The 24464-nt window shown below is 41.7% G+C and overlaps 1 protein-coding gene and 2 non-coding genes across 3 annotated transcripts in view; 1 reads left to right on the top strand and 2 right to left on the bottom strand.

The window, feature by feature from the left end:
• me1 (malic enzyme 1, NADP(+)-dependent, cytosolic) overlaps nucleotides 1-15943 on the bottom strand; it is a 90046-nt gene extending 74103 nt beyond the window's left edge. The window contains exon 1 of the mRNA XM_008277620.1: nucleotides 15708-15943. Coding sequence (XP_008275842.1) covers nucleotides 15708-15836 — 129 coding nt within the window. The 5' untranslated portion in view covers nucleotides 15837-15943. The remainder of the gene's footprint in view (nucleotides 1-15707) is intronic.
• Nucleotides 1008-1079, top strand: trnap-ugg (transfer RNA proline (anticodon UGG)). Its single transcript has one exon. It is a non-coding gene; the product is annotated as a tRNA-Pro (tRNA).
• On the bottom strand, nucleotides 1746-1817 carry trnap-cgg (transfer RNA proline (anticodon CGG)). Its single transcript has one exon. It is a non-coding gene; the product is annotated as a tRNA-Pro (tRNA).
• Nucleotides 15944-24464: the final 8521 nt, after the last annotated feature.

Raw genomic sequence — 24464 nt, 5'->3', positions numbered from 1 at the left:
TCTACACTGTGCTGCAGGGGGGAGTTCCCTCTTCAGTAGAAATTCCATTACAAATGACCACAATCAATCCCCTGTAAGGACCTCATGACAACACAAACGTTTGCTCAAGTGCACAAAGACCACCACATGAAAGTGGAGAGTGATGACATTTTTGTTTCAGCTATTCATTCACCTTCTCTAACCTGTGTGGGTGTCCATGAAAAAACATGACAGACTGGGGTATTTGGTGAGGGAGTGCATTTCCACCACAGGTCCCTAAGAGAGGTTCAGGTTTTTATAAAATCATTTTGTAATGGTTAAAAAGCTATTTTTACAGCGATACGATAAAGCTGAAAAACCTTTCCGTAGTGAACAACGTGAAGCAGCTAAAACCAGTTCAGGATCTTTACATTTCATTATTTACAACTTCACATTTCCTACAGTGACATTTCAAAATACATGGATCAGCCACAACAGTTAAACCACTGGCACGCAAAGTGAACAATGCTAATAATATGCAATGTACTGCTGGTAAACATTGCATTCTTGCACTCATGTGGCGTTACTTTACCACTTAACACCCAACTAAACAGTGGGTCTGTACCATTACCCCACCAGCATGTCTGCGGTACAAAGAGTAGGTGAAGTCTGCACACCATTTAAAAGGCACCTCAGCTGGCACATACGCCAGATGCGCTGCCCAGGCCAAGTAGAGAACACACCCACCTTGACCACATGGCATATACACGCACAACAGGGTTAGTTCCCAATGCCACGCACACCCCACAATGGCAACAGCACTTCTAAAAAGCAGCGGCCTCCTCCAGCAGGCCAGTGTGCCCTTCCACACGACTGAAACTGCTCAGGAGGTCTCCAAACTCCTCAGATTCCAGTCTGATCAACTTAATTTAATTCCAATTGAGCATCTACAGGGATGCACAGAGGCCACAGAGGACGCACCCATAAGCTCCAGGTCTATGCTCTGATGGGTCACAGCTGTTTTGGGAAGGAACTTTTCCATTAAACATGGCTCGTTGGTCTAGGGGTATGATTCTCGCTTTGGGTGCGAGAGGTCCCGGGTTCAAATCCCGGACGAGCCCGGCTGGTGGGTCATTTATTAGTTTGAATTAGGGTGTAGCAGTTATGAAACAGTGCTGTCCTGCAATTGGGTTGAGGAACTGTAGCATTATATATGATGCAGATCCCAGTTTATTTTAGGTTGGACATCCAATTTACAATTTGGTTGCCGTCAAAAGTATAATTTTTAGTTTTGACAATGCAATTTCTCCATGTGTTTTTTCTTTGTAGGAATTTTCATGAAATGTAGGGCTTGTTGGTCAAGGGGTGTGATTCTTGTTGAGGGTGAAAGAGGTCTTGGGTTCAAATTCAGGACAACTTATATATGATGAGAATGTAATGACTTTCTATCTATCTGCAACCTTTGACACATGATCAGAGTATAGAGCCCTGGATGAGGTATTTTATGCAGATGACACACAATTGTAAATAGTGATTAAGCCTGAGAATACTTCTAACATTTCCATCTTAAGAAACTGTGAACCAGATATAAAGTCTTCAGCCTGGCTTCAGGATTGATTTTATGACTGCAACAAGTCCTGGCTGTTCCTAGTACTACAGCAACTGAAGACACATCTTCCTGTCAGGGCACCGCTATTATGAAAAGACCTGCTTTTGAAAACTCGTTGCAAATGACTTTTATGACTACTTCAGTTAGAAAGCTTTACACATACTGAAAATATGACAAAGGGCTCGTCCGGGATTTGAACCCGGGACCTCTCGCACCCGAAGCGAGAATCATACCCCTAGACCAACGAGCCCCACACAAGCTGAAATGAGTCATTCATTGGTCATTTCAATAATGATACCATAATCTCACACTACTAACATATTCATAGTAGCAATGTTGCATGAGCAGTGATTTCTCTACGGTCACTTTCCCCAGAGACTCAAAGCTTTTGAAGGACTCAATTCTTACATTTCCAACAAAGGAGTGAGGGTGTTCATTAAGTTCCAGTGAGATTGTTAAAGCACCTCAAAAACAAGAGGAGTGTGGATTTATTACAGCACCTTAGTAACCTCAGCAGTTATACAAAGTACCTGACAATGTGTCTCTCTCTATTCCCTAATCACACACTATGGTGGGGGAGCTGCCATGCATGTGGAGGGGTCAGGGTTCAAACCTACAACTCCCTCAACCACCTGAGCCATAGTCACAAAGTCCAAGCTCAGGTTGTGGTATACTGTACAGGCTCAGAGATTTTGACTTGCATGACGGTAAAAATCTTCAATGACATTGCTATTTTTCAGACTAAGCAACCAACATCCATCCATCCATTATCTATACACCGCTTAATCCTCACTAGGTTCGGGGTGGGGGGGCTGGAGTCTATCCCAGCCGACATATGGTGGAGGCAGGGGACACCCTGGACAGGTCGCCAGTCTATCACAGGGCTACACAGAGAGACAGACAACCAAGCACACTCACATTCACACCTACGAACTATTTACAATCACCATTAACCTTAGCATGTTTTGGGACTGTGAGAGGAAGCTGGAGCACCCTGTGCGAACCCACTCAGTCACAGGGAGAGCATGCAAACTCCACACAGAACCAAATTCAAACCCAGTAACTTCTAGCGGTGATGCAACAATGCTAACCACTGCTCGCCATGCCGCCAACATGATAATTGATTTAATGTTAGGTCAGTTTTTATTCAAACGAAAAGTGGGACCTGTGTATTCTGTGATGTTTCAAGAGAGAATGGAAATACACCACATTTACCATTTTCTTTTACAAACTGGGCCATCCAGGATTTGAATCTGGGACCCCTCACAGCCAAAGCAAGAATTATACCTCTAGACCAACAAGCCTTGTTAAGATGCCATGTTTGCGAATGACAAAAAATCAAATTGATAAAAAAATGTTTTTCATGCTGAAATAAGGAATTCAGGTTCTTTAGGCCTTTTCTTACTAAATATACTCTCAGCTTACAAAGTAAGAGAGGAGAAACACTGAACCATCTGAACAAAATACTCAGGTAGATAGCCTCCGAGCTAACACTGATATTTGTTACTTTGAATTTAAAATTAAGAAACCAGTATGTATGATTTAAGGAGCTCCATAAGCGGATGTGGACTATAGATTCATAATCAAATCATCAATTTGATGGATGTTAATGTGTACTTAATCTGTTAATTTGCTAAAAGAGACAATTAGACACAGTTTGGTAAAATGCATATAACCACAATATGTAATCTCATATAACAATGGATTATTCTATTCATTTCATTAACTGCCACTGTGCTACTGCAGCATGTCTTCTCTTTAACTGTAGTTCTTATTTTTCCTCTCTTCCACAGTGACACGGAGCATTAACCTATGCCCTGCAGTGACTTTACAGGAAAATCAGAGACAGCTCGTTATCTGCTGTCTTTCTCATGTTCATATTAGCAGATCAGTGACAGACAGGACTGCACACTGAGCCCAATAAACCTGTCAGAGGGAGAAACGTCAGACCACATGTATGAAGCACCAGACAAATGGGTCATTCAGTGCAAGATGTGAGGCTGAGGATCAACAACGGAAAAGCTGAGATTGTTCATTGTCCAAATATCCAGGCCTGTACATCTGTACATTTAGATAAATGTGGGACTGTGGGTTAAATAACACACACACACGTACAGTAAATCATATGTCTATGATTAAATCCTCTTGTAAGAAGTTCGCTACAGGGTGGTTAGAATTTATAATCCATGTCTAATCTTTACATTCGCTATTTGACCATCTTTCAGAAAAATGGCACAGTAAAACCTGTAGGAATGTAAAGGGCATGGATGTCACATTACACACACAAAGACACTGTTAATGATTTGTAGGGCAGAATGGAAACAACGCACTAAGGTAAAGACTGTACAATGCCTTGTAAAATGGGTCGACGAGTTCAACAAATATTTGCCTTCAAAACCGGATACAGTAGATATCTCATGATGGCTGAAACATAATCTACTTCTGTAGAAAAGATAACGATAACATTCAGCTAAAGGTCACATGCTACTAAATGTTTTAAGGCAAATGGCATGGAATGACATGAAATTTGACATACTGATGAATAGAGTCTCAATGTGAAACTATATGACTTTTGATGTCATTTATTTGGTCTGCGTGCGCTCTCTTTGAAATGTTAGTATTCAACGTGAAGCTTTAGTGTAGCAAGTTATTCTATTGCACCCACGGCCTGTAGACTGTCTCAGCAAACGCCAGATGCCCCCCCATCTGTTTCCTGGTAAAATGGCAGCCGTAGCACAGTTCAAGAGGATTGCCCTTAGAATAAAGCCTTTTAAATCCATCCCTTCCTTTGAGGAGGAAGAGAATGAGCACACATCAGCTCCCATACGTCTCCTCTCAGGATCTTACAGCCTGACTAAGCTTTTCCCAACGAATGCCTCCCAACAAATGTGCCGTGTGAGGAATGCATGTGAATTGTCGTTCCTACACAAATTTGAACATTAGCAGTCAAACTTTGTTCAGGGGGCAAAACACATTAATCAGGAAGATAAGTGGTGTTTTCTCTATCAGCATTTCTGCACCGTGCTGCTAATCATCCTCTCAGATAGAAGCAATGAGAAAAGGCACGCCAAGAACAAAGTCAGGAGTAATGGGCTCTCTCTTCAGGTTCTGTTTTTTTAGGTTTTGCGAAAGCAGGGACCCATGTCTCACTGTTTGTTTGTCTAAATCACAGGACTTTTCTTGTAAAAGAAAAATGTCTCTGAACTGAATCTATAAGCTTACATGAACCTGAGTTTGACTAAGATTATCTCAACAAATGCTGCTTTCACGTCACAGAAAAACTCAAGATGGCAGTTGCCACCTTCCTTGTGCTGCTGCTTGTTATTCCAGCTCTCTTGATCAATAACAAAGCGGAACAGAAAGACACAAACGTTAGCCACATTTCATCAAAGAACATCATTCTACCTTGCAAGCACATTGTTTGTTCAAATCACTGTCAGCTATATAGTCTGTAAATTAAACAAACTGTAACCAAGTTGAGTTTGTTGGATGTTTTACTACACAGTTTGGCAGTGCTTGTGCAGTGTAGTGCTATATCTATTACATTTCAGTGTTTAACTATCTTCATATTAAGACTGTGGCTGAAGGGAGAGGTCCATATGTGCTTGCTTTCCTCGCATAGTTTTTTGTGGCAAAGTGGAGAGCTGTCAGTAAAAAAAATCTCTAGAATAGACGGTATACTGGTAATTACAGGAACTCAGATATGATCAGATAAGACCTGAATGCAGCATTAAGTGTTCACCTTTTTTTAGTTTATCTGGGTTATATTTCAGTTTCAATAAACATGGCAGAAATGCTGGCAAAAAAATAACACAAACTAAAGACACCACAAAGAGTGTTTAAAGTTTTGTGCGTCAGATTCCCTGGCTTCTCTAGCACCTTTCAGAAAGCTTTGAAAATTAAATACAGCACCACGTCTTTTGTCCAAATCTGCACTTAGGGAGCAGACGAACTCTGCCTCTAGTTCACGTCTCGCTTTCATGAGTCATGATCTCCACCTAGCAACACCGAGTTCCGAGACTGACCGAAAGGATCGCCTTAAATTGCCCATCTCAGGCAAATATGCGAACGCAGTGCTCCTTAAATCAAGAGGTGTCACTCTGTGAATGTACAGACACGCTTGTTGGTCAAACAGCCTTGAAAACCGAGCTGCTGTTGACTTAGGGAGGGCAGCCTTAAAGGAGGGGGGGGGAGGAAGCAGACATGTAGGGCTCTTCAAACACATCCAGTTCCCTTGAGGAAGCCCTTTTCATGCAGCACAGTCCAGGTCCCTTAGGAGCCCGAGTGTTGCCAGGAAAATGTTCCCTTAAGAAATCAGGAATCTGTGCAGTCCTGGATCCAAACATTCATTTTTGGCTTCTGCGATCATCAGCCATGTTGAGGCAGTAGCACGAGCCTCGATAGCCATGTCCGATTGTACAGGTGTTTTTCTGTCTTCTCTTGAAAACTCATTAGCGCTGTCCCTTTTCTGTAGCAACAACCGAGTAATACTCTACAGCTGAGTCATATGGTAAACCCACAATTTCAAGCAATCCTTATCACTCAGACAAGTAAACAAACAGAGTGCCAAATGCTGCAGATGTCTTTTCTTGCACAGTGAAGTGTCCACTGGTTGAACTGTCTTAATAGAACAGGAAATCTCCATTTAATCTCTTTGTGGTCCCACAGAGAGAAAATCCAATTTCAGAGGCTGTTTCAAAATAACTGTGTAATTCTGTCATCAACAACCAGACAGAGCAACAAGGACATTTCGGAATCTGCATTCGCCGAGCCCTCTTTCTGCACTGTGTCAAGCAGCCGACCAGCCTCTCTCACCTCTGTGACTTCACCCTCATGCAAGGGCCCCACTGAAATGTGTTTACCTGTTGTCACTGCTGGTTTCTGTGATGACAGAAATTTATGCCGTCCAAATGACCACCTACATACCAGCTGGCCCTGTAAATGTACCGTGACAGTAAAAAAGGTGAAAGAAAGGAACTTGTCTGTTGACTGAGCGAATACTTCTCATGGGGGAAAAAAAGGCGGTAACGCTGTCATCAGTAATGCAGTAGCTCATGGTTGGTGGTAAAGGGCACAGCTCTTCACTTCAAAAAGTAAGGGATTGTCAGTTTTTTAAATACCGTCTTTGTACTGGATGTGTCATTGATGAGAGGTGTGGGAACATGGTGGGAGGGAGTGTTGTGGAAGGCTGGCGAGCTAACCACTGATCGACTCGCCAGCCAGTTACTACAGCCATAACAGCTATTTACTCCCCTGGCACTTAATTTAGAACTGTTCCTGTAATTAAGGGGGTTCATCAAGGTGGAATACAGTTCTTTGAGCTAGCAAGGGTGCTAATTGTCTTGCTAAATGTCTCATTAGCATCCAAGACAATTGCGTAACAATTTCAGTTCAAGCAGTTTATTCAAAACATGGATTCCTGCTGTATTAATATCTGCAAACCATTCCTGTTCTGTGGAACAGTTTATACTGTGACAGAGGACATGAATAAAAGTGGTTGTTGCAGCAAAGCTATTAGTTTCCTGCATTTTGAACTCACACACTGTGCGTCCTCTCTAAAGACAGCACATTATTGGTGAATTTGCATTTCATCTGTTTGCATTACGTCTCTGAGTTCATAGAAGTAGGAACAATTTTGTTCTTGTGAGCAAATCCACTGATCACAGCAATTCCAATGAAATTAATTTTGCTGCACAACGTCACTGCTCTAAATGCAGCTGTGACCAGGTCTTTAGCCTTTTGACTCCAGTCCATTATTACTAACCTCCTCCTTTATGGTGGAGCTGCAGCTTCACTGAACCTGTCAGTCTGCACAGGATCATCCATGATGATAACCATCTCTCCTGCCTCGCAAAAAAAAAAACCCATTTGCACATAATGGTCATACATCCACATGCTGCAGAATGCTGAAACAAAATACTGCCTTTAAATTTTCTCTGATATATCTTTGTTAAGACATGACAAGACCTCCACCACTCTAATATAACAGACAAAAGCAGCATTGAGGAGGAGAGGAGGGGAAAACGACAGGCTGAAAGAGGTGGGATGCTTGAGATGAGCTTCATAGGAAGGTGATGAGGCTCAGACAGTCTCCTTCTTTCTGTCTGGGACAAGCTAATGGCTTCTGTTGTGCTCACATGAATGAGAACCCAGCTTACAAAAAAACACAAAAGTGGTCTGAGGAGGTAGGGCTATTTGGAAGGACTTGCTGCTGAATAAACACAGCATCAGAAGTGTATGTGTGTGCGTAGACAGCTGAACTGACAGTCTGATCATATTACACTCAGTTTATCTGAGCCAACCCTGAAGAAAACACTGATAAAAGCACTTGGGGCTGCAGGTTAACAGCATATAAATGCATGTGTGTGTGTGTGTGTGTGTGTGTGTGTGTGTGTGAGTGTGAGTAAAGCTCAGGTTAGCAGGTTGGTCACTGGAGGGGAACGAGGGTGCACTTTCTCCCTGTCTGGCCGATCCACTCCAGTCTATCGGAGGAATGTCTGGTCACCAGCAATGCGTGCGGTCGACCTGAAACACCTGGCCACACCTGGGACAACCTACACACACATACATGATGGGACACACAGATCCATTGAGTTCTGTGGTCCACCTAGTGAGGGGGATTGACAAGTGCAGCTGCTCTCAATGAAGTCTGAACAGAGAAAGGCTTGTCCCATTTTCACCGCTCAGTTAAACGAAGGCTTGTAATCTGCCAACATCGGTGAGTTCAACCTCACATAACCACTGTCTCCCACTTCTGCACAGCTTGTAAGACGCACACACAGGCATTTCAGCAGGATGAAATGAACCACGTTAAAAATTCCATCTGATGTCAGAATCCTGTGTGCAGAGGTTGTTGGAAAACTCAAGGTAACACACACAACATGATCAAGATCAACATGAAAAATCTGAGCAGCAACAGAGCTAATGCTTCAACATTAAATTCAGGTTCTTTTGATGATAAACAGGGTTTGTTTAAAGGTTTGAAAGTTGTTCGCAGTTTACTGCGATTAACAGAATTTGGGAAATATGTTTCTTTCTTTTCTTGCCAAGCGTGAGATGTGAAAATCCAAACAACTCCCCCATCTGTCAGCTAAGTTTGAAGCTACAAACAGCTGGTTAGCTTAGCTGAGCTTAGCATTAAAACACTGACTATGACCAAATGTAAAAACAACATGCTAACATTTGCTAATTACAGCTAAGTACGGACTACAGTTGAGCCTTATGGGATTACCATTAGCTTTGCAGGTATTGTCATCATGAACTTAAGAACCTGTTTGACCTGAAAATATCATCCATCCATCCATTATCTATACACCGCTTAATCCTCACAAGGGTCACAGGGGGACTGGAGCCTATCCCAGCTGGCAAGGCAGGGGACACCCTGGACAGGTCCCCAGTCCATCACAGGGCCACACTGAGAGACAGACAACCAAGCATACTCACATTCACACCTACAGACAATTTTAGAATTAACCTCAACATGTTTCTGGACCTTGTCGGAGGAAGCCGGAGAACCTGGAGAGAAACCACACTGCACAAGGAGAACATGCAAACTCCACGCAGAAAGATCCCTGGACGCAAACAGGTGACCTTCTAGCTGCGAGGCAACAGTGCTAACCACCGAACCACCTTGCAGCCCCTGAAAATATCAGTGGATCAAAAAAATCTAAATCCTCAAAGCTGGGAATGCTACTGGCCTTTATGCTAAGCTAGGCCTGTCGGCCACTGGTCCCAGCATCTTATTCATTGTGCATGCTCAAGTGTGGTATCAATCTTCTCATCTAACTCTGAGCAAGAAAGCAAATAAGTGCTTCTGTCACCACGGTATACTCAGGGATACATTTAGAAAAAAATCATATTTATTAAAAATAGCATCAACTGCTCAGTTTATTCTTGATTTTATCAAATCAGGAGATATGTAGCAATTATTCACATTGAAACCACTGCTCTATTTAGTCAAACATCAGAGGATTTCCCCTGGGATATGAAACGCTGATTGTACGATGGATGGAGGCCAAAAAGCCTGGAGAGTGATAAATGTTGAAAAATGGCCAAGGTCCGTGGGAAATGTGGCTAGCAGCACACAAAAAAAAGCAACGCTGTAATGTTTCACCAACACCGAAACCTGTCAGCACAAAGCTTTTCGAAGTCATGACTAAGCAGAAAACAGACTCAGTCATGCCGATACAGTGACTCAGTAGGAATCATCGGTCTAGACTGCAAAAGATACAACGATACAATTAATGCCAGCTCATGACATTGTTTTCGCACTGGTACCTTCAAAGAATTATGACATAATTCTTCTTTATGAAAACCTTATCAGGCCTTGATATAGACACAGGGCAGCTGGAGCACATTATGTCTCACATGGAAAACTCCAATCAATCACTGTAGAGCAACCAACAAAGCATGACACATCCCCGAAGGAGATGATTTAGAGCCACGGCAGAACAAAAATGTTTCCACTTCTGAATTAAAAGCAAGCTATATTTGTTGTCATTTGTTTGTTTGTTGCTAAATTTATTTATGTCAGTCTCAGTTAAAGGAAAATTCAAACCTGGTGAAGGAAAAGAAAAACATTTTTCTCAGCAAAACTCGCTGAGTGTATAGCAGCCAAACCAGAGCCAATCTAACAGGAGAATCTAATGGCTTCCAGTTGCTCCGGAGGGTTATCAGAACTGTCGCCGTTTGGCATACCAGCACATCCTCAGTGCCCGATCAGATACGCTGCTGTTGAGCGCTCTCCAGAAAACAGAGATTTTGAATTTTAGTCTTTCATCTGAAGGTCCCATCTTGTAATGTCATATGTGGAGCCTGTGGTTACAAATGGAGCATCCAACAGTAGTCCTGTCTGGACGTGAACTTTTCCATTGTATTCAGCATTCGTAGACTCAAATGATGCCTAATGTCAGTGATTTTGCAAACCTCAGTAAACAAAGCCGTACAGTTTAATCAAGGGAATCAATGAGTTTAATGCGAGTTAGTGTCAATAGCATGAATGACAATATCATTTCTCACTCAGCGGCCTACTGCACTTAATCGTAAGTTTATTATTCAAATATTATCAGGTTTAAAGGTTTTTTTGCAAACAGGCAAATGTGCCAGGCAGACAGTTGCTGTAAAAATCAACAAACAGATAGGAGCAGCAGTTCTTATTCTCCTCAGAGTTTACGACTGACTGCACTTGTTATAGTGACCTTCGCCTACAGTGCAGAACTAGTGAATGGGCATCTGTTGGCTGCCGACACACCGAGCGCTCAGTTCAGTGTTTGAGGTGAAACAGCATCCCTGATTGGGCGCTAAGATCGTTTTTAAGAAGGTTGTTGTTGTTGTTGTTTTTCAAGGCAGCAGCAGGCGGAACCAGCGTCAGAGAGACGTACTGAGGGCCGGGATTCACACAGATGCCTCATTAAGGTGTGATCAAGCAGAGAGACAGAGGACTTCTGTGGAGCGCGGCCAGCGCTCTCTTCACCGCCACAGAGAACCCTTTCTGCACCTCGCACCCCACTTCATCTCTTTATTGCACGGTGAGCGCATACAAAACACACCTATAATATCCGGTTCCACCTCTTGGAGAGGGAGGAGGCAGCGCTAGGGTGAAGCTGTGTGTGTGTCCATACATCTGCCGCTCAGGCATATGTGCATGTGTGGAGAGATTTAAAAGGAAATCGAAGCCTGTCGATGTGAGGACAGGCTGCTTTCAGCGTGGCGTCCCTCAGCATCAATTAGCAGGTTGTGTAGTGACTGGCTCCTGTTAGAGGTGAAGTGGGCCAGCTGAGGGAGGTAAACACACCTCATCCCCAGGGCTCGCACAAATCAGAAGCAGGCCAACAACGTGCCACTGCCAGAGCCACAGAAGACTGCCTGTGCCGGGCCACTAACGCGCTTTAGCAGTCATTTCCTACCTTCTCCTCCAATTTCCTTGACCTGGTTCATGTACGGGATTGACAGTGGATGGCTCACCTGGCTGGAAAAGAAACCTTTTTTTCTGTTATTACTCTAACCTGCTTGTGTTTGTTTTTGGGGTAACTTTAGCCAAATGATGAGAGGGTCAGGTTGATCAGATACAACCACAAACCACCACCATGTATAGCAGCATTTAAGTCCCGGTATCTCCTCTAAACACAATATAAGACATTTGTAGCAGCCTACTAAGGTGGCACACTAAATCAGTCTTTTCAGTAGCCTGATTGAACAAACTTCTGTGCTGAGTGCAAGCAGTCACAGCAGGCTCCTCTGCTGGAAGTTTTTGTACTCGCGTAATGAATCTTATTAAACCACATTTTATTCCAAAACAACATAACAACACAAACTGTGAGCTCATTTAGGATAGCCTGCTTTAAAGTGAGATGAAAAGCCACCTTGTAAAAAGAAGAACAAAGGACTGCAGCTCTCATAACATTCACTCTTAACGCCACTCAGAAGAAAGAGTGAAGAAAGAGAAAAGAGTAAGAAAAAAAGTCTCCAGAATTGAACGCTTGAGACCAAACTTATAACACACCTTGATTAAAACAGACAAAACACAGTGTGACATCTTAAGTGGATGACTGCTCATGCCTCCACATGAATTTAGGTCAACCTATATCGCCCTCTTTACAAGCGCTGTGGTACACTGGGTCCATTCAGGGTCCCAAAGTGTAAACTGAGATGTAAACAAACAGTTTACTGGGCCAGGTCGAAGCACCAGAACTACAGGCCTCCGGATTGACCTCCGTGACAGTCTTCCTCTTAGTTCAAGGAGAGGCTTTAAATAGCAACTCACTTTTTGGTCAGGTTTAGACAGCAATACGACTTGGTTAAGTTTAGGAAAATATCACGGTGTTGTTTAAAATATGACCCTTACCCAAGATGTTAAAAGCTTCTCCTTTATTTTTGGAGTTACCAGGGTGACAAGTGCCACCTCATGTAACTTGTGATCATTTGCTTAAAAAGGAGTGACAGAAAAGCAACATGGTAAATGGTAAAAGATATGCTGCCTACAAACATAGTCTGCAAGAAAATACGTTTCCTCAAAATGCAATTGAGAATGCCATTTAGCTGTACAGGAATGTAATTTCGGTGAGGAGGGGCCGAATCAGTCCAGTCAGGCAAAATTCAAATTTCAATAAGAGAATATCAAAGTCACCAGTGTGTGGTCTCAAGCAACATCACACCCACAGCTCTATCTGATTGGCTACACACCATGAATAACAGCCAACAGTGAGGGATACATGTTGAAAAGTTATCTGTTATACAAAACAAATGTAAAACATATATAAACAAAGACATTCCACCAAAGATTTGTAATTTAACTGCAAATTTGGTTCCAAATATTAGGTGTCGGTCTCCATGAATACCAATATTCTGCACTGTCTCTGAAAAACAACACATCAGTTCACCCCAATGTAGAAACGTGAGAAAACCTACAAAAACTCAACTCAAGACTATTTCTAATACATGTAACAGTGAGCAACTGTTACTGTCAAACTGGAGGAGGTGTAGAAGTGTAGTTTAATCTCAGAGCATCTGAATTACAATATGAAAGGTTGGTATGGATTTATTTCCTGGTGATGCCAACAAAAAATACTGGCCATCCCAGTTTTATTCCCTAAACTAACTTAAAACCTCACCCTTGACAGGTCAAATGCTGCCAGGAGTGACATAAACAATTTTTGAAAGTATTCAGACCATGCTTTGGCCATCAGACTTTTGCTCAGGTAGCTGGTATATCCTGTGACTACACTTGCCAACTACTGTCAGTAACCGACTACACAGATGTGAATGATGCTTGTACAAAGCTGGGGGCTTTTGGAAAAGCAGCTAAAGGGCTCACGTATAACCTCTAAAAACTGATGATAAATCCAGCCCTTTTTTGTGAATGTTCCAGTCGTGTATGGAAAAACTGAATGACCACAAAAAACAGATCACTGACACCGAATGATGAATCTTCACAGCGAGAGACAACAGCCATCCTTTGAAGAGCAAATTGAAAACACCGGAGAAGAAAATGCATGAGCAAACTGAACAAAGGATGAGGAGAGTTTGCCCGTGCAACCTCAAAGCATAACGACATCAGACGCAGACTCGGCATAACGTGCTATGCAATGCTGTCTTACACTGTGTTCATATTGCTTTGGCAGTTTGTGTTTCATTGTTAAGCAGACTGTGAAATCTTGGCATCGATGCAACGCTGTGTCTCCAAATCACAGCTACATTTCCCATAAAGCCTATTATTTGCTGCCATAAAGAGGATGTTGCTATATTTATGTTGCAATAACAGAATCTCCTTCTGCTTTGCACTATAGCAACCTCCCAATAAGCATGACACAGCATTAAATGTCTTCAGTGCTTGTTTTCTCAATGGTTTATTTCATCAGGCACATTACAAAGATAAAGTGGTGATTCGCTGGTGCTACACATCTACATCTACCAAGATATTAGCAACATTACTTCATTCTATGGTTCACAAGTCCTGCTCAACAAAACAAATGACATTTATATTTCTGCCTGGACACACCTAAAGGGCGCCCTGATTTATTATTAGTCATATTGCATTGTATACACAAATCACCTCACCCCACCACGCTATGCACACTTACACACAGAAAAACAAACACAGGGGCTTGATGTTCAGCACTTGGTGCACTCAGGAACGGAGTCATTAACCCGCCTAACAAACAGGCCTCTGTGCAGCCACCAGCTCGCCGCCCTCCCCCCCCCTCACCCCTCAGACACTGGTCCGTCTGAACTCCACTATCTCACTTATCAGCTCTCAGGCTGGCAGCAACTGCACTAAACGGACTGCAACCTTTATCAGCTGGGAACAGCTTTTGTTCTGAAAACGTATAGTGATGGTACTCGGTGCAGTTTGAATATTAGGATCATTTAAACATTAGCTCTGGACAGGCCCCGCAGCTTCCAGCAGCGAGGCATGTTTGGTCACTGAGAGGACAGAAAACAGCTCAGAGGGGAAAAAATAGCCTCTACAAGGGTTCTAAAATTAGCCTGACATTGAGAAAACGCAGACGGTTAACGCTCAGTGTTTGCAGGGCACACTTGACATAAGAGTGACCCTGGATTGAAGGTCACTCAGCACCATGGACAGAGACCCCACCGCCACAGCCGGACCCCCGGGGCCCCATCAGCTCACAAACCAGGAGAAAACGCTGGAACGGCTCAAAGGCTGCCAGAGCCGCATTGTTTAGGACGCAACTCCGGGAGGCATGGGAGTGAATACGTCATGTAACAGCAAAGGCCCATCATTAGAACCATGTCAGAAATCTCAGCACCGACAGGCTTTTTAGTTTTAACCACAATAACAACAAGCGAAACCATCCATTTGTCTCATGATTCACAAGGAAGCTGCTCAGCATTATTTAACGCATTATTAGGCAACTTCCAACAGGGCCTTGTTCTGCATTTTATTCAAGAAAAGAAAGCAAAATCAAACTTTAAACTTAAATATTAACAGTCTCTATCTTGACATGGCATCAGCATCTGTTACAACATGCTGAATCACAGGTTGCAGTGCTTAAGGGGGAGAGATGGAGTGAGTTTTATTGTGTTGCCACCACACTGCTGCTGTTTCTGTGAAGCAATGACAGAGCAACACTAACAAAAGCCCCTCTCTGTGTGACAGCAGCGTTTGGTCTCTTTAAATCTAAATATAACCGTCTAAAGCTGATACCTAAACCTCCTGGCTAATGCGACGTTCACGGTCTCCTCCATGGCTCCACTGGGGGTCCACATATGCAAAAACAAGGCTGTTAAATTCTGAAAGATATACCTTATATCTGAATTTGTTTCGGTGGCTGCCGCTTTTGTTGTGAATAAAGCTTTAAAAAAAAAAGGCCTGTGTAGCGAACATTTTATTAAGCTAGCTGTTAATATTTACATTAGCACTACAGTTACTTATGAGAAAAACGTCGCTCTGGGTAACACTGTTGAGGATATACACCTGATAAAAGTTAATTAAACGTAGTCATTGTGCGATTACAAAATATAATCACGTTTCCTCTATTATATCGACACCTGAGGATGAATGTTTCCGCTCTATGTGTAGTTTTAATATTTCCCACAGCGCCTGAAGGCAGCGGCTAACTTGCCAACCTTGTCCATGGAAACAAACGGAAAACTCGCTCAGACGTGTTTCCGCGCTCACCTTGTTCAGGTGGGGGTTTCGGGTAACATCGTAGCCCCTCTTCTTGGTGTACGCGAAGCTTTTGTTTTTGTCCTCGGACCTGTGCATCTCCGTTTCCACCGACTCCCGTCTGACCAGCCCGTGTGCCATGTTGTTGCCTCTTTAAATAGAGCGGCTCCGGTGAACTGTTGTGAACTCAACAAGTGGATGAGCAGGTCCAGCCGCAGAGCTCCGGTCTGCACAGCCGCTCCGTTTAAGAAGAGCCCGAGTTTCCTTATCTCTCAGGCGCATTTATCGTTTCCAACATCTCACCGACGGCCCTGAGATGAGCAAAGTTCCTCCGTGTGATGTGACCTTGCAATAAGTTGCTGAAACACGGTTACAGATCCTAAACGCACCACTTAGTCCCCCTCATTTAAAGATAATGTGGTTTCAAATTGTAAAGTTTTCTCTAATGGGGTTGATTTCTGTGTATGGATTAGGCTGCTGGATTATTAATAGCTATAATATCCGTGTAAACATTTCTATGACAGTCTAATAAAGCAAACCTAACTGAGCCTTAATCTGACCACCACCTTGATTTAAATGAATCCTCTGAATAATGTCATTACTTATTCAAGGAATAGTAAGGCTGAACTGAATTTAAATTACTTTACACATCACTATCTTTACATTACCTGTAAAATATAATCACCCTCCCTTGGAAGCTTTCTCTTTTCTTCTTTCACAGTCAATTAAATTTGACTTTTTTGATAAGAATTTATAATGAAGACTCTTTCACGTAAAAGTGAAAACAGATTTCTGCAAAGTAAGTTGAACAAATTTGAAAAATAAAACAAAATAAGTGCGATTGCATAAGTATTCACGCCCTTTAACGTCAGTATTTACATTTATATTTTACACTTCCATACATTGAGCATTGAGCCTGTGTGAGTAGGTCTCGACCAGCCTTGCACATCTGGACACTGCAATTTTACTTCACTCTGCAAAACTACTCAAGCTCAATCAGGCTGCACAGGGATCATGAGCAAACAGCTCTTTTCCATTTCAGCTGCAAATTCTCAGTTGGATTGCGGTTTGGGCTCTGACTTGACCACTCCACAACATTTACCTTAATGTTTTCAAAACATGTCTGTGTAGCTTTTGCTGTGCATTTCAAGTCATTGTCCTGCTGGAAAACAAATCTTCTTCCAAGTCATCGTTCTCTTGCAGATCGCATCAGGTTGTCAACCACCTTTATGAAGCCTCCAGGTTTCTGCTGTCCAGAAGCATTTCCACATCATGATGTTGCCACCACCATGCTTCACAGTGGGGAAGGTGTGTTGGTCTGGTGTGGTGTGTGCAGTGTTTGGTGTTTGCTAAACATAACGTCTAGTTTGATGTCCGAGAAGTTCAATTTTGGTTTCATCAGATCAAAAAATCTGTCTTCCAGTTAACTTCAACTTTCTTTCAACAGTGTCTTTCTCTTTGCCACTCTCCCATATACCTTGACTCTAGAAGAACCTGGGCAACAGTTGTTGTGTGCAGAGTCTCTTCCATCTCAGCCGATGAAGACGGTAACTCCTTCAGAGGAGTCATAACTGTCTTGGTGGCCTCCATCACTAGTTTTTCTTGCACAGGCATTCAGTTGTTAAGGCAGCTTGCTTTGGAGCAGATTCACACATGTACCATATTACATTCATTTCTTCATGATAGATTTAACTGCATTCCATAGGATATTCAGTGACTTGGAAATGTTCTTGTATCTATCCCCTGACTTGTGCTTTTCAATAACCTTTTCACAGAGTTGTTTGGAGTTTTCTTTTGTTGTCATGGTGTAATAATAGCCAATAATATTGACTCACCAATGACTGGACCTGGAAGTTGAATCACATTGATTATTTATTTCTGGTAGTATAGAGACAAAAGCAACTTGAGAAGAATGCTTATCAGCTGCAAATCACTGAAGGTGGTTATAACAGCAGCAGTTTATGTAATGTTTGCAGCATGCACTGATAGCAGTAGACAACAAGTAGCAAAAGCGAGCTAGAAGTGCTTCCAGTACAATGACATTTGCTTTGAGCAAGCACAAGCCCATATTGGACCATGTATAACTGAAATCAGTTTATGGTAAGTCATGACTTGTGTTCTAAACGCGTTGCTAAAATCATTTCACGACATGGCGAGACATGGTGAGAGCAGTGACAGGAGAGAGGATATCTGAAGCCAAAGTCAACCTCTAACCATCACACAGTTACAGCAGGAGAATTTTGCAACATTAGGCAGCAGTGAAGTCTGATAGTCAGGAACATACTGGCAATCTGGGAGTGAGAGAGGTTATTCAACCCTCAGTCCACATCTCGTGTTGATGGGCCACAAATTCAATCCTGACTCAGAATCAGCTAACTTGTCCAGACCAATGAAGTCTACCCAGCAGTATGTGCAGAGTCACATGAATTTACACAGATGTGGTATTTTAGTTTTTTCTATAAATATAATTGACAGTTCAGTCTGTTGAGCCTGTCTGACTGTCAGTGTGTGACAGTGAAATAAACCGAGAATGAACCCTGGGCGTTGCCCGACTGAAGTCAGACTTTATGTCGAGGTTTCTGTGTGTGCCAAGGGTGTAAAGATCGTCAGGCTGATAAAGTTATCTTGGAGTACAACTTCTGAGTCTTCCAACACTTCTACTGTATTCAAAGAGGTTTGGATTGTGGAATCATTTCTTTGATTGTACATCATTGTTTAACAGGGAAAATTAAAAAAGCCCTTTCCAGAGATTCTGTTAACTAATACACAGTTAGAGCTCCATAATATTTTACAACTAATCACAACTCAGAATTTTTTACCTTAGTGAATTTACTCAAAGCTAAAATAACTGTGCATCTGCATATACACAACTAATGACAGCATTTGTTGCACTGCTAGTAGCCACAATAAGCCCAGAAACATGGATGCTTATTAAGAACACTATTGCAGGGTGTGCAGGTAATGTCTGACTCCCTGATGCATCATGTAAATAAAAAAACAAGCCTTCATCATCTAACTTTGTTCATATTTTCTTCTATGGGAATTTAACTTTAATGCAGTGCATGGTGGGAAATGCAATAAATGTGGCTCAGCTAAGAATGCTTATAAACATTTTAATGAGATAAATGAACAAACTGATTGCACATTTTGTCAACTGAACCCAAGTTTATTTAAACCCAGACCTCAAACAGAAAAACATATCCAATTAGGTGGAACAATGATAAAACAGTTAAAACAATAAGATGATTAGATTTCCAATTTGTCAGTCTGTTGAATCTCTCTGCAATGTTTTACCAATACATGGAGACATTAATACCTGTGTTTCTTCTCTAAACTGTTGAACATAGAATGGGAAATACACAAAGAATCCTGCACTCAAAATATAGCATTAATTACGTTACATTTGGGCACCTGTCTGCAGACAGTAGAAAGAGGCTGCTGCTACGGTGCCAACAGACGTTTGAGGTTCACATGGGGCCACATGGTGTTTGCACTGCATGGTCATCTTTGGCAGCAGGCTCTTTGGCAGATTACTTTGTGTTCAAGGCTCAGAGTCAACATCAAAATGATGCTTCTGCCAAATAGACTGACCTGGATGAGCTCTGTGAGACAACACACTTGTAGTTCTCTGTATTATAATGTGAAATATTTGTAGTTAAAGTTCGAATTTCAAAGATATCTTTAGCTCCCAGAAACTGAGCTTACCTGCTCCATCATGTGCGTGTGGTTTCATTAGGCTTCACTGATAATGGAACGCGAGCATCACAAAGCCAACCACCGTCTGTCATCACATTTTGATTTAAATCATGCTAATTTCTGATGGCTGTAAGGAATTAAGTGATGTCACCTTTGGATTCAGTGAGATGAGCACAAACAAACAACAGAAACAGAAATTGCTCATGTTAACACAGGATCCCATCACTGATGGAAAAAATATACTTTTAGAGCACAAAGAAGGGGTGTATCAAAACCATTAACAGTAATACAACAGTTAAACAAAAAAATGGAAATCTGAAAATGAGACCCTGTTAAAGTAGAAACAGTATCATTTGAGTAATAATCATAATAGCAGAAAATCTGACATGAGAATGCTGAAAAGGAGAGAATCTCAGCAGCCATATCACAAGGGTCAATGTCTGATATTGATCAGTGTGTCCAGCCAGAACTGTTCCATATGCAGCTGTACAAAAACAGCCCATCCTGATCACTTTGTTTATCAGCCTTTCATTCTTTGTTTTCTGTGAATAACTAATCAGGACGACAACCATCTGCCATCTGTTTTTGTACCAGAAGCTGGAAGTTATTTTTGAGATTCCGGCAGGATGCCAGTTGGCAGTGGGCGGCCATGAGGAATGCATTAGAGTTTGGGAAGCATCATCAGCCCACCCATTGAAGTGGACCACAGTACTGCATCAACTGGCTGTTTTGGAGGAAGTGGACCACCTGCATATAATGTGTTTATGAGTAAGTGCCCACAGATTAAACAGTGTGGTTCCATTTATGATTTGTTAATAAATTTGATTTAACATCTGTCAATACACACAAAGTATCACTGTGTATATTCAGTCCTTCTTCTGTTCATTTCAGTTAGAATGCTACCACTGGTGTGGGGTATGTAATAGCCCTGACTTCCTTTGCCTCAGGACAGGACTACCAACAACAGGTGTTAAGACATGTATATTAAAGGCTTTCTTGAACCATGGGCCTGTGTCACAGAAAACCATATACAAGCAATACAAACAAATCAGAAATGATGCTGGCATTCCATTTCACAAATGACTATCAACTGTAAATCATTGGAACATTTGTGGTTTCCACAGTCTTCTCCAATTCTCATGTATGGTTTATGAGTAAAATGAAATTAAAGTGACAAAATTTCCATGAGAGAAGAAAATTAAGGCTGCAGTCAACATAAAATGTAGAGTTGCAGCATGCATTATATATATGTGTATATATATGTGTGTGTATATGTATATGTATAAAATACAACACTACAGGCAAAAACTCTTGAACCTTCCAGTATGAGCCTCTTTGTGATAATTTCTACCTTACAAATGTATGAAATCTACTTGGGTTGGAACATGTAGTAACCGCTGGAGCTGAAAAATAAAGCTATTATGGAAATGCAAAAAACTGCACTTCTTCAAATGGCCCCTAGAGGCTGGTTCCAAAATTGAGTCAATCCCCATTGACCCTAATTTTTAAAGGCCTATCTTTACAGCAGAAATAAACCAGCTTACAGTGTAGTGCAAAGAACAATCTTGTTCTTTATAGATAATTTTCTGTTAATGACAGCTATTTGAATGGTGAATTGTTTTAGAATTCAATCATTTGAATTGTACCAAGGCATAAAGTTCTACATATTTAAAGGGCGTAAACACTTTGAGTGACAGGCAGGAGAGTTCATGGCCAAGACATGCTTTCAAGGCCTGCCTCAGCAACACTCTGCTTCACTGCATTGCTCTTTTAATTGGTAGCCAGAAGTTAGGTAAAAAATATGATGTAAGCTAAAAATAGACAAACTTGCAAGGCTTGTTAGGTTTTTCTAAGCTAAAATTTGTTAAGTGGGACACACACAGTAACACAAAGTACAGCTTGGCAAGATGGAGGTGTCCTTAGCTTTGCAAGTTTTTGGTTATAAACTAAGGAAGTATTAGACAAATGGCAATTTTGACTGTAGTGACAATGGCCAACAAAAAGTTGGAAGGGAGGTTAGGTGGTGTGCACCAATTTTAATGATCATTTATCTAAATTCAGGGTTCATCAAAGTCATTAAGATTCATTCCTAAAAATGATGGAGGTCTTGGCAAAAGTTCCTGTCAATCCACCTGATAGCTGCTGACATATTGTAGTTTTGACCATGATAAGCTCATTGAACAAGATACTGAACAATGAAATGGCTTAAATTGCACGTTATGCAATGATGGAAGCTTTAAGTAAATGACAGTCTGTTTAGACTATTATCTAATGAGTGTCAAGGATCACTGTCAATGTCTTGTACCCACCCAGAATCTGCAGATAATGAAAGACAATATAAATCTTAGCTATTGCCTGTGATGTAATGTCAGAAAATAAATCCCCCTCCAGCGATAAATAGTTATATTATTGACAGAATCATTGCTGATCATGCAGTAAATGTGCAGCTACATGCAGTTTACCTTTGATGTCATTTGCATCATCTCTCAACTCTTCACGACCTCCGTTGAACCAGATGTTTTATAGATATAATCTGTTGTTAAGGCCTCTTAATAACAGGCTATAGAGGAACCGCCTTAATATACATTCCCAATCCATGCAGTCTGAATCATACACAGCAGCCTCTTTTTTTCCTTGTGTGTGTTTTGACTCTTGTTTATCCCTGTGGGGCTTTTCTGGTCAGGAAGAGGAGGAGGCAGCAGACAAAGACAAATACAATTACTGAGAATCAAATCACCCACAAACACATGGTTTTCTCTCTTACCTCCATTTACTCTGCTGCGTACTGACAGCAACACCTGGCCAAGCTTCCTGCACTGTAGCTGATGGTAAAAGATTCACAGACGTGGTCGTTAAATGTAATTACAGCCAGACTCTATGAAGTGTGGAAATCATAGCTCCTGATTACATTGGCACCTGTTGGTATAAACTATAGGGGAGAGATTTCAGATGAAGGTTTAAGCTAAATGAGTATAAGGCTGATCTGGCGAGTTAGCAGCTCTCTGAAGTTGATAAGAGTGCTGCAGCTACTAATACCTAAGTTCAAGTTTTTGAAGGTAAGATCACCATTGTGGATTTCTAGTCAGCTGAGTTTTTTTTTTTAGACTGGTTTAGACTGGCTTTGTTATGTGTTTTTGTGTTTGCAAACACACTGGTAACGAAGCAAAGTTCCCTTCTGTTGTTAGTAAGGAACCTGCACCACACATGCAGTGGAAACATGATAAAAGGCCAGAACTGTAGGAAACATCAGTTCATGCACATCAAAGAAGGTACAAAACTACCACACACCCTTTCTTCTGCTTGTTTGTGTTTTTTCTCTCCTTTTTGGGGTGCAATTAAAAAGTTCCAAGTCTGTTCCTACCATACGCCAACAACGTGTGGCACTATCAAAAGCATGCGACAGGTGTGAGCAGTAGCCCGACACTTGTGAGGCAGGATTTGCGATTTTCACCATGGACCGTGTTAAAGTCTGCAAGAATCACTGTCAGCAACTAGTAGGTTGGATTGGACTGTCAACTCTGGTTCGTACTGTAAAGTGCTAAGGTATCTGAGGGTGCAAACAAACTGACTTCTGTTGTGACGGAAATTGTGTGCTTCATCATCATCATCATCATCAACACGCCCGCTCACAGTGTATTGTTATCTTGCAGGTTCTTTGCATGCACCAACACATTCATTGGTCCCCACCCTCCCTACTTGCCAGATTTAGCTCCCTATGACTCCTTCCTCTTCCCCAAAATGAAATTAAGTTGATGGGTCACCGTTTTGACACAGTGGAGGACATCAAGCACCTGTAGCAGATGGTGCTTGACGTTTTTACAGAGCATGGCAGGAGCACTGGGAGTAGTGTTTCCCTGAGCAAGGAAGGGATGAATGGTTAAAATACTTTTGCTTTTTGTCGCCACAGTGTCTGAATTTTTTGATCACTCCTTGTATATGTTCGGCCCACAGTCTTCATGGTGGTGAGGAGTTCATTGAGCTCAGGCCCCATCATTCTATGGCTAGTCAACTGTCTTTATTGGAATCTGTTCATTTTTTCTCATCCTGGAAGAGTCCAGGACAGACAGATGCAATTGAAAACAGAAGACTCCTCAGTTGCAGAGGGCAGTGGTTTGCACAACTTGTAAAGCCCCTTGAGGCAAATTTGTGGTTTGTGACACTGGTGGTATAAAAATAAAAAGATTTGACCTTTAGCAAACTTACTGGATGTTTAAGTTTTATTGAGCAAATTCTCCCAAATCAAACAAAAATGCGATTAATTAAAAAAAAACAAAAAAAAAAAACAACATAAACAACTTTCTGAATAACATTGTAAAATAGTTGTAACAGGAGGTTAAGGGCTTGTTTCTTTGCCATACATCTTATATTTGCACTCAAAAAAGGAGAAAAAATAAATAGTATTGCACCTTTGTTGAAGTTACTAAACTTCCAACAGCTGCTTAGTTACTGGAATGTGTCCCTGTAACTGCATAAGGCAACATAATTGAAACAAGTGACCTCAAAAGAGAGAGGTCCTGATTGCTGACATTATTTGAATATGAATCATATGGGGAACTCTTGTTCTCTTTGTTCCATGTAACCATTATGACTTTCTTAATAGGCGACATAGTCTGAAAATGTAAACCAGTAGCCGTATACTTAAACAAAAATGTATCTTCTTCATCACTACTACACTCAGCTTTTAACCCACCCTTCATTTGTGGCCATTAAGATCCAGTATAAACACTTTCGATAAGCCAACAACTGGTTCAAAACACTTCTTTTCTGCTAGTAGCTAACCCTCTACTTTAGGGGGAGGATTATGTATCATGAAGTTGGAGAAAAAAACGCCTTAGTGGGGGGAGAAAGGTCTCAGTATTGAAAGACATGCAATTGAAACCAAGTGGATTTTGCATATGAGGAGTAGTTCAAGCCAGTAGGTGAAAAGGCACAAAGGTCAAAGTGCAAGGCAACAGCAGAGCTTCAGGTGAAACAGTTCCACACGTGCATGACGGTGTGCTCACCTGCCTCAGTCTCTAAGGCATTTTGACCTGTCAGCCACTTTAATTATCACTCCCTTGCACCAATAAACTC

This window comes from Stegastes partitus, unplaced genomic scaffold (genome assembly GCF_000690725.1).
Source record: "Stegastes partitus isolate 25-593 unplaced genomic scaffold, Stegastes_partitus-1.0.2 Scaffold103, whole genome shotgun sequence".
Lineage (NCBI taxonomy): Eukaryota > Metazoa > Chordata > Actinopteri > Pomacentridae > Stegastes > Stegastes partitus.
Note: the sequence above shows the minus strand (reverse complement) of the source record. Positions and strands in the feature narration are given on the sequence as shown.